The sequence below is a fragment of the Plectropomus leopardus genome, chromosome 10 (genome assembly GCF_008729295.1).
Source record: "Plectropomus leopardus isolate mb chromosome 10, YSFRI_Pleo_2.0, whole genome shotgun sequence".
Taxonomy (NCBI): Eukaryota; Metazoa; Chordata; class Actinopteri; order Perciformes; family Serranidae; genus Plectropomus; species Plectropomus leopardus.
Window position 1 is genome coordinate 9387093 of NC_056472.1, and position 17890 is coordinate 9404982.

The 17890-nt window shown below is 38.9% G+C and overlaps 1 protein-coding gene across 1 annotated transcript in view; it reads right to left on the reverse strand.

The window, feature by feature from the left end:
- LOC121948859 (partitioning defective 3 homolog B-like) overlaps nt 1-17890 on the reverse strand; it is a 255453-nt gene that overhangs the window by 194559 nt on the left and 43004 nt on the right. Inside the window, 2 exon segments of the mRNA XM_042494371.1 lie at nt 5981-6075; nt 15378-15531. Of these exon segments, the coding sequence (XP_042350305.1) occupies nt 5981-6075; nt 15378-15531 (249 nt within the window).

Genomic DNA, 17890 nt, shown 5'->3' on the forward strand with positions numbered 1-17890 from the left:
CAAAGAAAAAAATGGAAAAATGTTCCAACTATAACATAATTCATTTTTTTATTGTTTTTTATTTTTCATTTTATTTATTATTTACAAGAAATTTAGTTAATTAGTTTAAAACAATGACTAAAACCACCAATTTAATTTCAGGATTCACTTTTTAGCAGTTTAAGGATGAATGAAATGCTGACAACGTGACATGTTTTTATGTTTTTTAGATTTAGGATCCCGTCACAAGCATGACATTTACTTCCTTCAAACATCATTAGTGCAACTACCTGACAGATCTGTGTACGTGAGTTCAGTTCTCTAATTGTACACACAGGTATTGGAGAAAGCACAAAGAGGAACAGGAGGGGTGCCAACAAAAAAGAGTAGATGCATTAACATAAAAACAGTGAACATTCACATGTGCAGGCAACTTGTCTCACTGACAAACATACATGCAGGCACACAATGCAAAAGCCATGACACAAGCTCACACAGCCAGGTGTGGCATGATAAATAAGTGCTGTTCCTCCTTATTAGCCCCAGTAGTATTCTAGGCAAGACCAAATACTCCCAGCCTGATTAACACGTTGTAATTAACCTGCAACCCTGTGTGTGTCTGTGTCTGTGTGTGTGTCTGTGTCTGTGTCTGTGTGTGTGTGTCTGTGTCTGTGTGTGTGTGAGAAAGAGAGAGAGACAGAGAGAGAGAGACCAAGAACGGGAAAGAGACAGTGATTTTGAGGCTTACTGTACTCATTTGTGCCTGGCATTTGGAACCAAGAGCTGCACCAGTAAATCTTGCTGGATTGAAATTAAATAAAGAGAGGGGGGACAGAGACTAGGAGAAGAGACGAAGAGAGAAGAAAGACAGAGAATTACTGCAAGAAGAGTACTTTCTTTCCCTCATCGCTCTCACCAAAAGGCCAAGTGACAATTTGAACAATTACCCGGAGCCATTACCTCCATCTGAACCTGGCTGGTTGAGAAGAGACAGACCTATGAGCGAGTGACTGAGTTTAAGTGTGTGTGCGTGCGTGCGTGCGTGTGCATGTGCGTGCGTGCGTGTAAGTGAAAGAGTGAAGGAGACAAAATAAAGACTGACAGAGACTGAAAAACGATGTATGAGGAAGAGGAGCGAGAAAAAGAGAGATATTTCCCTTATTTACAGTAGTTATGGCGTCATTCACCACTCCAATACTTGTGGTGGTTTTTGCAGCACAGCAAGTTTAAGAAAAAAAAAGGAAAGATGTGAAGCACTGAGGAGCATCAAGAAGACAAAAATGAGAGGGAAAAAACAGTAATGGAACATTTTTGGATACTTAATGACTGGAAAAAAATGTAATCTATTCATCTCCACTGTGAATACTCCTTTCATCTCCCCCCAAAAACATATCTGTTAATAAACTGATGCCTTGCTGGAGATTATATAATCCCTCAACAGCACGAGCAACGTGACAGTGAAATCCTGCATAATATGAATCCCTGTACACGTATTGGTCTGAGTTTATGTAAGTAACAATGTGAAAGTAGGTTTCTTGTTGATCTGTGAATGCCTTGAATTACAGATCTCTGCAGCTCCATATCATAGGCATGGTGGTTGCTGCTCACCTCACATCGGTGGGGCGGCTGTTTAGCTGAACTGAACTCCAACTGCACTACATGTTAACGCAAGTTATTGGGAAAAATATTTGATCCATTAACTATTTTCCCACAACTGACTTTAATCATGCTACATCCTTTTTTAGGAAGCTTTGGGTAAAAAAATAATTAATTAATTAAAATAAAAATGGTGATATAACTAATGTAATAGCCTTCTTCATTTTGGATCCCCTCTGTTCCTTTAATAGTCAGCTAATTCACATGTTAAAGTTCACCAATGTTGAACTCTGAGTGAAAACTATGTAGAACACACTGTTCTGTTCTCTTACAGAGCTACATTTGTTTGAGTTTCGGTCAACATTGAGAGCCACCTAACACAACATCGTGTTGATTACTAACCAGCACAAACCATGTAAGTAGTTTTAATCCAAGACAAAACTGAGTCAAATATGAGTAAAGAAATACTGTTCTGATCATAGCATAGTATGGTTGTGTGTAAAATGAGACGGGAGGGAAACCTGAGGGGCCAGCACGAACTGCAATAAAGAGAGCCTGAGTCCACAGCTGGTGTGGTTGAGTCCATATATATATGCTATCATGCAGGCACACCAACATATAAACCACCCAGAGGCAGCACTGTCTGGACAGGCCTACTGTGTAATTGACACCCAGTAATATTTCATATTGACAGCCACAGAAGTGAAAGCGTTTAGTGCAAATAGAGCTAAGACGTTAGGAGTGAAAGGTGGGCTCAGAACAACATGATCTACATTCTTAAGCTTTGGATTACATTTCAACTGGGAAATAAAAGTAAATAGATTAGTGCTGGCAGTTTGTATTTATTAGTGACAAGCGCATCAAGGGTTCTTTTCTGCTAAAACGCGTTTCGTGTCACTGAAGGTTGCAAATCAGAACAGATTTGTGTCTTTTTCTGGTGGATCATCACAAGACGAGTTCAAGAGTACAGTCATAAACATGTTAAGTCGCAAAGTGTTATTAATACACAGTGGACTTCTCTATGCAGCCCTTACATCTCCCTCAAAAACAGCATCACTATTACCTCTTCAGGCTAAGCAGGCTCAAGCCGAGAGACTGGCCACCTCTGAGAAACAATCACAGTCCCCCTAAGAACTGAACCTTGCAAACAGGTTGTTCTCCCGGGAACACAGCGTGAGTAAAATAGGATGTTTGTCCAGTGAGCAATCTCAGGGGAAGAGGGCTCACCACTCAAGAGTCCAATCATGTGTGGAGTCTTTAAGCAGTGAACTTGAGGGATTTGCTGTGTCCAACCATCTACAGGGACTATGAAGTTGTAACACTATCATAAGCAAGTAATCCAAACTGTATCTCCATGCAACAGGCACACTGTATTAAAATAATCAGATTTATTACAATGTTCTCTTAAGTCAGCGAGTGACTGTGTGGATGATTCTGTAGTGTGAATAAATCAGTAAAGGGTGTGTGTATGTTTAAAGTAGGCTACAAATACTAAGCATCAATATTTGACAGAAGTGTAGATACAGGGGTGTTATGGCAAACAGCAGACACATGAGTAGACATGAAGTGAAGCCAGTTCCACATTAAAAAATGAAATAAGAGATGCAGAAAAAAAAGATAAATTTGCTTCAAGGGAAAGATAACAGACGGCATGGATCAGGGTTAAACGTCAGGCCCAAAGGGAAACGTTACAAAGCAGATATAGAGGCAGAAAAGAATGAAAGAGGATAGTTCAGAGAAGATAGAAGAGTTGAGGTAGGAAATTTGCAACCATTTACAAAATTGCAATTGTTGTAGGGAAGAGATGGGAAGCATGAGATATAATTAATGAATGAAAGGCAGGTTTGCATTACAATATTACAATATTGGCTAATTTTGTGTTGGCTTTGTGTTAGACATGGACCGCAAATTATGAATTTTGACCCCTTTGTACCAAGGAAAAAAAAGGGAAAGAGGAGAAATGGAAAAGTGAGATCAGCAGAGGTAAGGGAGGAGGAAAGGAGGAGGGGAGGAAGAAGCAGAGGAAAAAGAGGAGAAAGGAGCAAGCGTATGCCCTCTGCCCTTTTCAGAAAAGAAGAAACTGGATGAAAAGAGAGAAAAAAAATGAGAAAGTCATCCGTCTTTGTTAGAGGAGTTTGATGTGACAAAGCACATCTGGATTAGAGAGAACATGAAGACACCACGGGCATCTCTCGACCCTGACTTCCTGACCATGACACATACACACACTACGCACAGAAACACACTGCTGGCACATGTCACAATACCACCCTTCTTCCTTGTTTTATCAATACTGATACCTGATTCAATGTTGAAATGTTTGGCTGAGGTAAAATCGATACATTTACATTTTTAAATTTTGTAGGAAATACAAGTGAGCACTAAACCCAGCCACACTTGCATGTTATCCAGTAAACACACTGAGTTACTGTTCACCTGTGGAATTTGAATGTTTACCTGAATAAAATATATCCTCCAATGACAAATCTGTACATGATACTATATGTACAATACAGGGATGTCAATGGTAACTGCTAATTGGTTAACCGCCAAATATTTTTGTCTGGTTACACATGTTATTCTATAGATGAATTTTGCTACTCTTCAGTTTACTGCAATGTGCACTAACCATGTCTGCTAGACACTAATTCGGGAATCATCACTAGCAACACCATCCTGAGCCAACAGCGTTGCTGTTAAAACACTGCATCAACCCTCTGGTCCCCCCCAGCTCGCCCAGGTGAGTCACTGGTTCAGTTTTGTGACATAAAACCCCTTTAGCATTGCTGACTATGTTATCAATGGTAGCTCTCTTATGACTGTTAGCTGCCTTAACACAGCTAGCGGTGCTAACACAGGTAACAGTGCTAAAGGGGGGTGATCCAGGGGGAGACCATAGAGTGGGCATAATCTTTCTACAGCAGTGCGTTCCGCAATACCAGCTGTAATCAGCAAATTAGTGCTGTCCTCAGCTAGCTAATGTTAGCACCCATCCGACCCGTGATAGGCCAGCAAAGCCAGCACAAAATAAAATAATAAAATAAAAATAAAGACATTTTCATCACAAAACATTAAAATTTACCACCCCTAAACAGACGGCACTTTTAAATGCAGCACTTGAGCTCCCTGAGGCACAGGGTTAAAAGGAAATGCCTCTTGTATATTACATTATACATTTTTTTTAATTAACCATTAGTTACTGGTTAATTGACGTCTATCAAAAGCAACTGAAACTGACATCCCTTGTGCAGTATTCATGTGAGGCCTTTCTAGACACAGAACGTGGTCTGACACAAATAAGATTTTCAGACATTTCTTAAATTATATAGATCAAAAATTTGATATGCTCTGAGTATTACCAGCAGTGGCATCCTGGGTAACCTTCTGGATGAAAGGCCATGGGGTCATTAAAATCAAAGTGTTTATCCCCTTGGGAGAATTAATATGCTTAGTAGTTTTCATGGTGAACTGCATATTAGATTACAATAGCACAGAGAAAAGCTCAGTGTAAATGAGGATCCATCACACCGAATCAATATCTTACAAAAGCTGATGAATCTGTGAAAAAAACAAAAGAAAAGCTGACCATATGACTTGATGAAAGAAAGTTCACACGAATTAGTTTTCTTAGAAAGTATTATCTGATAACTGTTAATGAAAAGGCAACATATTTTGCAGCACTAAAGTAAATGGTTTATTTTAATGTTTTTTTTAAACACAGACATGACGTCTCTTTTGCACTGCCAAAACATGTAGATGGTGTTGTGTATGCTTGCAATTATTCTGACATGTTTCTCAAATTAAAAGTCTCCTCTTGACACTACAGGGAAGTTTATGGGATGTCCAACATGGAGGGTTTACTCTCTGGGTAGAATGACTGTAATCAGTAAATTTCATTACACTGTTTAAATTAGATTCTTTTGTTCACCCTGCCCCAGTGGAAACCCAATGCTGGTGCTCACCTAAAGCTTAGTGGGTCCCAACAATCATTAAAAATCTTCCTCTGAGGGACCTGCAATATGTCATTCTCATTCTAAAAGGCAGCCACTCTGTTGCTACTGGGGCAAAAAGTAGTGAAACATAAAAAAAGGAAACAGAATGAAAAACAAATGTCTTGCGTGTGAGTACAATTGGCAAGGTTTTAGTAATATAAACTACATATATGACAAGCTTTATAAATGACAGCCGGTTTACTGTGCAGTGCATTTATCACATTAGGAAAAAATGTTTGTGTGTCCATTTGTGTCTCACCTTTGCAATTGTGTCCTCAGACACATGGGGAGACCACTTCTAAGTGCTGCGCTTCCTCTTTGTGAGTGTTTGGTGTGTACATTGTGTAAACAGTATGACGTGTTTCAAACTGCGTGTGTCTGTGTCTTTTTGTCAAGGTGCCTCGGGGTCTTACCATCCCGGTGGCGTCCTCATTGAGTGATGGTTCAGTCTCTGTCGGCTGAGGGCTGAGGGCTGAGTCACTGCTGCTTCTCACCAACAGGGGGGTGTCTGTAGAAAACACAAGGACACACACACACACACACACACACACATCTCATAAGCACAGGCAGCCTTGAGTATTTTTTGGGTTTTTTGAGGCCTTCAAGACTTTGTTTGACAGCCAAAGATCAATGGCATAGTGATATAGTGTACCCTTTAAAAATTCTTCTCTAAAGGCATTTACACACCAGGGCTATGACAAGTAAATGAAACGTAAACGCAAAATGCTCTCCTGTGAATATTTTGTTAAATTTTTCCCCAGCTCATTCTTCTTAAAAAAATGATGACAGTTTGAGGTCTGGTTTTATTTGCAGAAAAAATAACTTTAATTTGTGACCTACAAGGATATTCAGAGATTTTAAGACCAGAGTACACTTGAGTCCAGTTAATTTGATTCATGTGAGCATTGTTAACTGTACCTGGGCACAGTGAGCCAATCTGTGCCTGAGTCTACTGGAAAGGTGGTCTCAAGTATGGTACATGTGTACTCCAGCATGGTATGCATAAGGTGTCAACAGCAATTTTACCAAAACACAGAAGTGGACTGCTGTTTAAAGCAACTATACAGAGTTTTTAACTCCTTATGAAACAGCCTCAATTTAAAACTCACGCCCCTAGATGGATGGATGGATGTAATTTACAATAAATAATACTGTATTTTTTTCAGGGTTTACTCTTTTCCCCTCCAACTGGCTCTGTTAAAAACCAGAGCAACCTGGCTCTTTGTGTGACTACTTCCTGTCAGACTGTAAATGGAACAAGAGAGATGACGGAGAGGGAAAGACAAACAAAGAAAAATCCCCCCCCCCCAAAAAAAAAACGTGAAAATTGCAAAAATCCGCATCTGCACTGCTTCAGAATCTACGGCTAGTCTTTGTGACACATGCACAATACGTGTGTGTACACACACACATACACACGCTCACACTCGACTGCCTTAAAATTACTAATGCTATTTTGATGGAGTCATAGTTCAGCAAAATTCGTGTCTAATAATAATCTTTTAGATGACAAGATACAGACCCTGGGCTAGTCATGCCACACTACAGAGGAGCTTGTCTGCGTTTCTTTCAGAGTGTCAAAGCACGATGAGGAAGAAAGAGAGAGGAGAGATGAGTATTTTTCCGTTGTTAAGTTGAGAAAATAAATTTCCACTCTGTCACTGCAATGTGCCTGGGACATCAGTCTAGTATGTTATGTGTATTATGCAGGAGCCGTCAGCTACTGTTTGTAAACAGTATCGCCAGCGAACGTGAAAGTGAAAGCCGACCCCAGCTTTGTCCGCTCTGCGTTGTGCCTCGCTATAATTTTGTTTTTTTCAGCATTGTGCCAACAATTTCCATAGCTTCCTCTTGGGTGCATGCTGCCAACAGTCTGGAACCCGGTTGCTACTTTTTAAAAATATATTCCCCATCTCACCTGCGGGCTCTCCACCAGAACATCCCGACCACAGCAAAATAACAAGAACATAATATAACAAAGGCAAAGTGAAGTCTCTACAGATAAATGCACCGCCACATACTTCCAGTGGGTCATAAGTGATGATTACTAGAGATTACTTTTAAATGAGTCTATTCAAAGATTTTTAGGAAAATCCTGCAGAGTATACCTTTGAAAACATGGAAGCTACATAGTGTATGAGAGTATGAGCCTGGAATCACAAATGTGTAAATGTGTCTACACATGCATGTGTATAGAGTACTCCAGTAATGAGTCCAAAAACCCGAAAATTAATTTGCATTTCAGCGCTCCTAGTTTCCTCATCTCAAAGTTTTCTGAGTGAGTTCTTGGTTAGATGCCTGAAATAAGGTCTGTGATTAACATAAGCTTAAGAGTCTTTCACGTGTTGTTCTACAACATAAAATCTGTCAGTAAATACCCCACTGTGAACTCACAAAGCTTTTATGCATTTAAAAAGTTGCTAACAAGTGGCTAAATTAGACTACAAAACAGCATCACATCAAGTTGCGTCGAACACGGCTTAACAGCTTCGTAGTTGTAGCAACACGACCATCCTGTAGTTTGTTGAAGCTTAACAATAGCTTTTTACTTCTGGCGATTACATTTAGGCTTCAAAAATCCTGAAAGTAGTGTTCGAGGGAACCACGACAACATTCGCCTCCTGGTTGGTCTACAGAAAAACATCCTTGGAGCACTCTTTTCATTGGTCCAGCTGCAGATTTTAAACAGACAGTATCTAGAACTCAACTTTAAGACAAATTTAATAGGATTTAGTAGATTTTTCTTACTTTTATGAGATTTTTGTTCTATAGTTAAGTAATTCATTTTACCTTTTATTTCTTATATCTTAACTCTTTTATTGTAAATCTATATCCTATATTATGTTTTATAATTTGTTGCTCTGTAAAGCACTTTGAATTACCCTGCTGCACGAAATGTGCTGTACAAATAAAGCTGCCTTGCCTATAGTTCTAACTTAAACATTCTAAGTTTCAAAAAGTTGTGTCTAAATGCCTATGAAGACATACATATGCCAAGGCAAAATGTACTTTGTTGAACAGATGTCACAATAAGGGATGTTACCATCTCCATGGAAACTCAAGTACATCTAACATTTTTAGCTTGTTTAAAAAAAAAAGAAAGAAAGATCAATAGAGTGGTATTACTGGTGGGCGGCGGACATTACATAGAGGATAAAAGTTTAAAAAAAAGTAAAGAAACAGCACAAACCAAAATGAAATGAAATTTTAGGGTTTCATTATCACTTCATTTAATCATCCAAACTCATCAGCCGGCAGCACAGCCTGAGACACTTATGTGTGTACGTCCATATCTGCTGATTACATTCTATAGCAGTGTTATCAGAAAGCTCATTCCTGAATGTTGCTTTTGGAGGCGTGCGTGTGCAGCACTCCATGTGTTCATTAGGCCTGGAAGGAGCAGATCTGAAAGCCTGAGTGCGTGAGAAGTTAATGTATGATTCCGTCCTTTATATCCCTCCGGTGAACACGCTGGTGTTCATGCGTCCAAATGGCCAATAAGTGTCTGGTTTGCAGATCTCTGTGTGCATGTAAGTAACATATGATAGTGTCTCCCTCTTCACATCTCATCAGCCCACTGCATAAAATCATCATTTAACAGAAGCTGATGGATGATGCACGCCACGCTATCGCCTGTGCTCCTGCTGGAGCTTGAAGAAACAGTGAAATGGTGAGAAAAGTCAACACTGCGGAAAGCTGCCCAAATAAATAACATTTATTGCTGGAGGTATTATTAGTTATGTGTGTTGCACTGCCAATCCTCAAATCTACCACCCCCATTCATAGGGCCCATCAATCCATATATACATTAAGGACGTTGTCATGCTAGCCTCTATGGTTCCACTGGGGATAAAATGAGAAAGGTGGCGGGGAGGGTGGGGGGAACCTCTGAATGAGTGGACTACTTAGAACACATGCCAAATGATATTTGTAGGGTCGTATATTGATTGTCACAAAATGGACCCTTGGTGCTCTTAAGACTGGCTGGGGGGTATGGATTACATCAAACTCCTAATCAATTCATCTCTTCAAAGAAAGGCAATGAAAGACAGATAAATGGACAGAGGACAAAGGATGTAAAAATGAGTTACAGATGAGGGAAATAGATAAAAAAATAAAGGGACTAACAAAGGAAAAGATAATCAGTGAGATACAAAGACGATGTCTGTATGGCTAGGTGCAATTACACTGATTGAAATAAATGAAGATTAAAGAACACCAAAAAAATCTACAGAATAAAGTTAAGACAAATAAAAGGAGTTTTAAAATACAATTGACTCTATGCTATTAATTTTTTTTCTGCTTTAGCACCATCTCAGTTTTGGGCTGAAACAGGGCCTTCAAGGCATAAAACCAGAGATAAACTGGTAAAAATGTTGCACTTCATGAAAGTTCATGCAGCCAATGTCCACTGGCACATTAAGATAGATATAAATGGCTAAGTAAGGACAAACAGTGATATTACTCTGTCCACAGGCCTGTAGGCTTTCCAAGATCAATAATATTTAACCACAATGCTATGTAAAATTTGTCGGTCACCTAGTGCTAGTACTGCCCAGTTTCACTGCAGTAATGTCACTATATAAAGATAGAAGGGTAATATCAGAAGATAGCTTGAATGCTGTCTTTTCCTGGTTTTAAAGGCTGCACCAGGACCTGTGTCCAGATGGCCATTTTTTTTTACAACATCAGTTCTCAGTTATTACTAATGAGAAGAGAGTGCATATGGCCACCTGTAGAAAAACAGGCATCATCTTCAGCATCTTTTTTTTAGAGTACGCCGCCTTTTTGTGCGGATGCTCCAAGTAAAAGCTCTAGAAACTTTTCAGAGGCACTGGTGTTGTCATTCTTGCTACTTTAGCTACTGTTTACCCCATTTGTGAGAGCAGATCTGCAGGACACTGAATGTTGCTGGGGAGTGCTGTGCTTTTATCACCGCATGCATTGTAAGCTTGTTGTTAACTGTGTAGCCAACCCTGTTGCCATAGCATTGTGTTAACCACTCAGCTAACGTTATGGTCAATATATTGCTGTCACTAAGGAAAAACCAACATGTGGCACATCAGGGTTTTGAAGCACTGAAATGAAGCACGCCTCAGTTCCCTGCCATCACTTTTCTACCACAGAAAAACAGGATACACGCCCCTACAGTTCAGTTATAGGCCTACATGTTTAAAGCCCATTGTATGTTCTGAGATCAACGAATGCCACAACATACTTGGTCAAAAACGGCTTATATCTTTAAAAAGCAAATACATAAAATATCAACCCTGGGTAGAAAAAGCACATGTTGCTAATGACATTAACTTTGGCTCCATTGTGTTCAAATTTCTCAGTAAGTCATGACAGTGAGTCAGCATGAACAACATCGGGACCCTTTAACTAAAGCACCTAAATGGCGTTCAGCCATCATTCATTTTATCACTTCACAACTGATTTTGTGTGTTAAAATGCCTATTTCAGACATTTTTAGAATAACACTGCCCAGCTAATAATGTACAGTACTTTACACTTGACATTTCTGCAACCCTTTCATTACGCTGAAGGGTTTAGCCATGACAACAATCGCAGCTATATTAGTGATGGTGAGTGGTGGTGGTCTTCCCTATCCATTCTAATGCTGATCTAAGCTAATCACATTAGCACTTTGATTCTTAATAGTTTAGCAGTGGCGCTCATCTACACCACTATGCATCTGTCTACAGCTCTGTTTGAGTCCTCCATGGATTCAAGTTTGAAACATCTTGCATGCAAATAGTTAGAAGTTATAAAAAAGAAATAAAAAGAATGCAAGAAAGAGACAGTGAGAAGTAGACTCGATGAGCAAAAGACACATAGACACATGTACGGTATACTGTAGAAAGGGAGAAAGAAACAAGTGTCAAGAGTCAGAGAAGTAAAACATTAGACAGTTATGGAGGCCTAAATCTGACCTTCTCACACTGACAGTGAGAGTTTCCAGAGCTCCCTTACCTCTAATCTACCATGACAGTCACACATTACTACTAATCTCTGCTGACAGGCGACCATACAGAAACAGACTAAACTTCCTGTCTTAACAGTGTCTGGATCACACAGCTAAGGCCGCTTCACTCAGGAAGGCTATAAAAAGTTGAAATGCCAATTATGTCAATACCAGGAGAGTAGATGCAAGAGACACATTTTTTGCTGAACTTAGATCTAATTCAAAGGGGGGCGAGGAAAATAGGAATATTACTGCAATAATCTACTGTAGCTACCAGCTACAGCCCACTATCAGGCCTCAGGGCGTTATCTAGTGCACCGATTCCCAACCTGAGGGTTCCAGCCCCGGCTAGGGGAACACCAAAGCTTGACAGAAGGTCAAGAGGCATTCCTGATCTTAAGGAGCATGAGACGACTCAAAAAAGTAGGCAAACAGTCTAGTATCTCAGGATTTCATTCATTTCTGTGAAAAAAACAAAATATATATTTTTATCTCTGATTAAATATTCACAGGAAATGATCTGCTAAAATTCACCCAAATCTGTTATTTTGCACAAACTTCCTGCTGTTATTGTGTTCACTATTTGGGGTAATTGAACGGTTTATCAGTCAGTCTGTACTGTGATTGTTTTGCACATAATATACTATGAAACATCCATTAAATATGTCACTAAATTTACCTATTACATCAAAAAGGGTCCCTTAAGAAAAAAGGCTGGGAATCACTGATCTTGTGGGCAGATGAGATACTGTCATACAGTTAGATTATTTAAAAATTAATTATTATTGTAATTTACAGAAATAGTCTTTTTAAATCTACATGTGATTAAGAATTTATGCAAATAAAAAACAGCTAATTAAACTGCACCATATTAATAGCCAGCTATGTTTGAATATCACAACACCAATCGTGACACGTCATCAGGTAGTGAAACGTGTTTTGCCATGTTATGCAATGTCAGCTTGCCATCTATCCCTACAATGTTGTAACACAAAATGGATCAAATTTTTAAACAAAAAAAGAAAACATGGTGAGGAAATATGAGCCTGAATACATAAAATTACATAACAAAACACACTAATTTATCTTGGGCATTACAGCTGACAATGTCGTAACATTTTTTGTCATGTTGTGTTTTTTCCCCTCTTGTTACGGGAAGTTTGGGAAGTTTTTAGAAAATCAAATCACAAAAGGTTGAGAACCCCTAATCTACTGTTCGAAATTGTGTTATAATGTATGATTCCGTGTTGGAGTCGTTAAGCTCAATAAACTGGTTGACATCCTCAAAAAACAACAAGTGGAAAGTCATGAAACTTGCTGATGGAATCCAGCTTAAAATAGATGGATGAGCATTGTCACACTTCATTTGGAATATTAATGATATTTTGAAAACAACCATGACAGATTATGTTCAAATGTCAAACGTTTAACTGGATGGATGGGACAGACTGTGCAAAAAAGTAGATATAAAGTCTACAATTCACAACTAAAGGAAGTGGAATCTGTGATTAGTTGACAGTGGGAGGCAACTTTAAGTAATGCATAGGTTTCGGCAGGCTGTAGGTACACACAATCCATCACTCACATGGTTTGTTATGTTAAGGCAAAATTACATTTGGACGAGTGACTGTGACAGCTCTAAGCCCTCTCACACTCACATCTACAGTACCTCTACTAAACACGCACTAGACTTGACATAAGACAGAATGAAATGATGGAAGGGAGGGGAAGAGGGGACAGGAAAGAGTGGAAGAAAGAAGAGAGGTAAAGAGTGGGAGATAGAGAGAAAGAAGGTCATTCATATTTGTCCATTCCACCAAACAGTAAGCAGACACAGACGTCAGAGTTCCTTCTGCCGGCTGACATTACACATACACTTCCTGTCTTCTCTTTCCTCTGCTTCTCCTCATCTGACTCTCTTTCATCCTCATCTCAATCTCCATCTGAGAGACAGCACTGCCAACATTTCAGCTGTCCTCGTCTTGTTTTCATCACTGTCCTGCAAAGCATGCCTATCACACCCTGACCTTTGTCCGCAATGTAATTCAAAGTTATAGTTCCTGTTGTCTGCAAAAACATATACAGTACATCTCAGCTCTGAAACTACATGTAAGAATATACTGTTCCCTGTAAGCCACTAAGTGATGTCAAACTTGTATTTTTTTCTTACTGTCTTTTGCTTAAATTTAACCCCCACTAAACTGCCATCCCTCACTGACATGACCCAGCAGTCAAGCTCCACATCAAATTTCAGCCCCATATAACCTGTTTCTTGTCAAACAGCAGTCTTGTCATTGACCTGTTTATGCACTGACCTACAGGTTACACCTAAAAGGTAAAATCAAGGATTCCCTGAGGGACTTTTTTTTTCTTTAAAGTCAGAGCAGTCCTTTGAAACTGCATTTGGATCAAAGTGTACCAGTGAGAAAAAGTCAGAAGAGAATAAAGAACAACTTAAGCGTTTTTGTCCTACTAGTGCTGCTGAAGATTTGACCTCTTGATTACAGAGTCCCAGCCTCGTTAAAATGGGGAAAGTACAATCCATAGAGTATTTGGTCTCTCAGAGCCAGCAGGGTCAAATACAGAGCAGTTGGGATTGCCAGTGGTAACATTCACTGGCTTGCCTTTATAAGCGCAATATTTTATATGATCTGTTTTGTGATGTGATGACAAATGCTAGAGCCTATCTGATGTTACGGTCATTGCTCTTCTAGAGAGCAGAGAACTACGACATTTTTACTTTGAGCACAGCACTATGACTTAAATATAGATTGTATCACACGGCATAACATGTGACAAATATCTTATGTGTACTATTAGTAATATTCTGCAAATAACCCTCCAAGGTATTTACAAATCTATTACATTATGTACTAAATCACATTGTACTAAATCATGTTTAAATTTTAAAAGTAAAATATATGCAAAGCAGTGAGGATAGTAGGGGAGGGGAAAAAATGGACACAGCATAGAACCACAATATTTTGTGTGGCACTATTATATCACTATATCATTTTTTTAACCATAATATATTAATATCACAAGTATAAATAAAACTTTTGGCAGCCCACTGAAAAATATATAATGTTGGATAAAACAGATGTTGACCAATTTCACCTTTGGGGAGATAATTTACAGATAAAAAAGAGGTAATACATTGTAACATATTCCAATATATTGTATGTTATCACAGTACTCAACATATTCCAAGACATTTAAAATTGCAATAATATTGTATAGTGACTTAAGTATCATGATAATATAATATCGTTGGGCCTCCAGTGATTCCCACTCCCAGAAGATAGGCTACCAAATAGGGTTGGGCAATTGGATGATTACATCAGCTATTCACAGCTGGCTGAGTACATTGTCAGTTGTTTTTTGGGGAGATTTTTGGGGGAATGTTTTATTTTGCTTACTTTATTGTCTGCCTCCACAGAATGATTGAGAGCCGCCACAGTGAGGAAAACAGTGTGTAGAGCCAGCATATTTTTGCATCTAACTCTGTGAATTATGGTTTTATTTGCACCAAACCAGAGTTGGTGATTGTTGGAGCAGTGGAAAGAGATGGTTTTGATGAGTTTTATTTTGTTTCTGTCAAGTCTGAAGCATGTTTTACAATGTGTTAACTCGGCAGTTTAGTTTGTCTTAGTTCAATGAAAAAGAGCTTCTAAAAATTCAGAATGTGTACAGCTGTTTGGAGAGGGGTTGTGCTTATTGTAAACCTGCAAACCTGAAATCTGCAAAGATTTGCTTGGATTTGTCTTTAGCAGTGTGTGCTTGTCTTCAAACAAAGAGGACACTGCCAACTTAAATATTAAGTAAATAAATGAAAAATAGCTCACTGGACTTGAGGGCGGAGGAATTCACTTCAATCTCTCCTCCTGCGATTGGCTGGAAGACAGAGAGCTCGGTCTGGTAGAGGTCAGGGCTGGGGGCTAGGCTTGTGTTAGCCACACCCCTCTGCTGGGCTTCCTGTTCCTCATACACCGCCATCAGCTAAAAAGAAAAGAAAACACACAAAATGTAGCTGTTATTTGTTTAATCTCTTCTATTCTTTTCATCAATTATGAACACAGTGTTTGATCAGAGTGGAGCAGCAGGAATCCTGTTCAAAGATTCTTATATAACTCCACTACACTCCAGGTTTTCTATTTGCTACTCCCAACCTGCTCTCCACTCACACTGAAAGCAGAGCCACTCCAATACACTTAAATCACCTCAGTTCACCTATATGATACAGTACAACACAAAGCAAAATCAAGAGGTAACATGAAAGCATACAAAGTCAAGGGGAAAATGTTAGCAGAAGCCAACAAATTTGGATCAAACCAAAGCACAAAATCAGAGACAGATGCACCTTCTTAAAAAAAATAATAATAAAATAAATAAATTCATGATTCAAATTAGAGAATGTGCAAAGACAGGAGCTAAAGGAAAATCCTAGGATAAAAAGTTTTCAAGGAAATCTTTTTTTGGCTTTCGGGGCCTAAAATTACAATATACCCCACTGGTAAATCAACAAAATTTTGTGAAGAAAATGGTGTGAATCTGTTTGTACACAACCAGTGAAATACCTTGTGGATGAGGACGCTATAGAGGACGTCCAAGGAGCCCAGCATTCCTGCGACAGAGCGTGTGTCTACTGTTTAACAACAGCCTCCATTCGTGTCTCCCTTCTGCGTGTGTGCGACATCCTGCTCACTCATACTGTGTTATATAGTGGAATCCCTGTCTATTGAGTATTGCACTGAGTCTGCGTTTAGCCTAACATAGCACACAGCTTGTCAACACAGTGTTCTAGGGGCCTCCACGTAAAACCTGAATAGACCTGTTAGTGTGTATGTGTCTGTATATGTGTGCGTCGTGCCTATAGTGGCCAAGGGTAAAGAAAGGGGACTTTGCCAGTAAAGCCAGAGGCTTCCTGCTACACTGGAACCCACAAGTGTGCAACATACTCTCTCACTCATACAGACAGGAGCATGCATGCTTCAAACAGCCACAGATGAAAGTGTGCACACATACACAGATGTGAGTCACTACACTGTGATTTGCTGGAGGGCTCTTCTGTACAAGAAAGCAAAAAAAAAAAAACAAAACAAAACAAAAAAAAGCAACAACAAAGACAACATTATGGAAATGTAAACTTAAAGCCCAAATTTGTGCCAACATTTTAGACTAAAAGCTTATGCAGGTGCTGCATAAAAGGCCAGCCTGATAATTAAAGCAGATATTCACTATGAGTTTCGTTATTGTTTTTTTTGATAAATTAGGAACTGGAAAAATAAGAAAATCTCTCTCACTCAAGCCTTCTTTAATCTTTTTTAATATAAGCTAAGATTATGTTAATGCATACGTATGTATTTGTGTTCTCGCCCAAAATGTTTTCAGAAACACATTTTAATGCACTGTCATGTAATGTCATGTCATGTCATGTCATGTCTTGTAGCAACAATTTCAAAAGTGTTTGTGTCTCTCTACTGCATAGACAGCGTAGTTTTATAAGAAGACCATCTTTCTGGCAGAGAGATGCTTCTTTAATAACTTACAAAAACACTGCCTGCAATAGTCCACCTTCCACCCCCTTCTTTTCCCCAGTCTCTCCAAAACACACACTGCACCAGTTGTGCAGTGCTTTTGTCTCTGTCTGTCTCAGTCCAAACAACTGCGTTAGTAATTGTGCTATGGCATCCTCTGACACAATGTCCATTGCAATGTTTCACTGTGGACATCATAATTTGCAAATTTGGCCGACCATTCCCAAGATACGCATATGATATATATGTGTATATATATATATATATATATATATATATATTATATATATATATATATATATATAATATATATATATATATATATATAATGTTGTCTTTGGTTGTTTTTGTTTTTGTTTTTTTCTTTCCAGCATGCTCCTGGCAGAGAGCAGAGTAATATCACGTTATACAATATCACACCTTTCTACTCTCTCATCATCCATATCTCACCAACTATTCAGCACAACCGCTGCCTCTCAGTCTCTCACACATTCATGTTCACACACTCCACTTTTCCATCTAACACACATCTTTTTTATCGTCTAGCTCTATCTTCCCTCCTATAACAAACTGACTTACTTTTACTTTTCCTTCCAACTTGATCGTTGTTTTCTGCCTTCTCATTTTCCCTACACTTTCCTCATCTCCTACCCCCCTCCTCACTAAATTTAAACCTTTCACCTTTCTGTCACCTTGTTGTTGTTATGTAACCATAGCGCTTTTAATTTGATGATGATTAATTAGCATATGTCCCTTTTTCTGTAAAGCTGCTTTGGTACAAAACTTTTACAAGTATCGTCCAGCTACTAGCAGAAAGGATA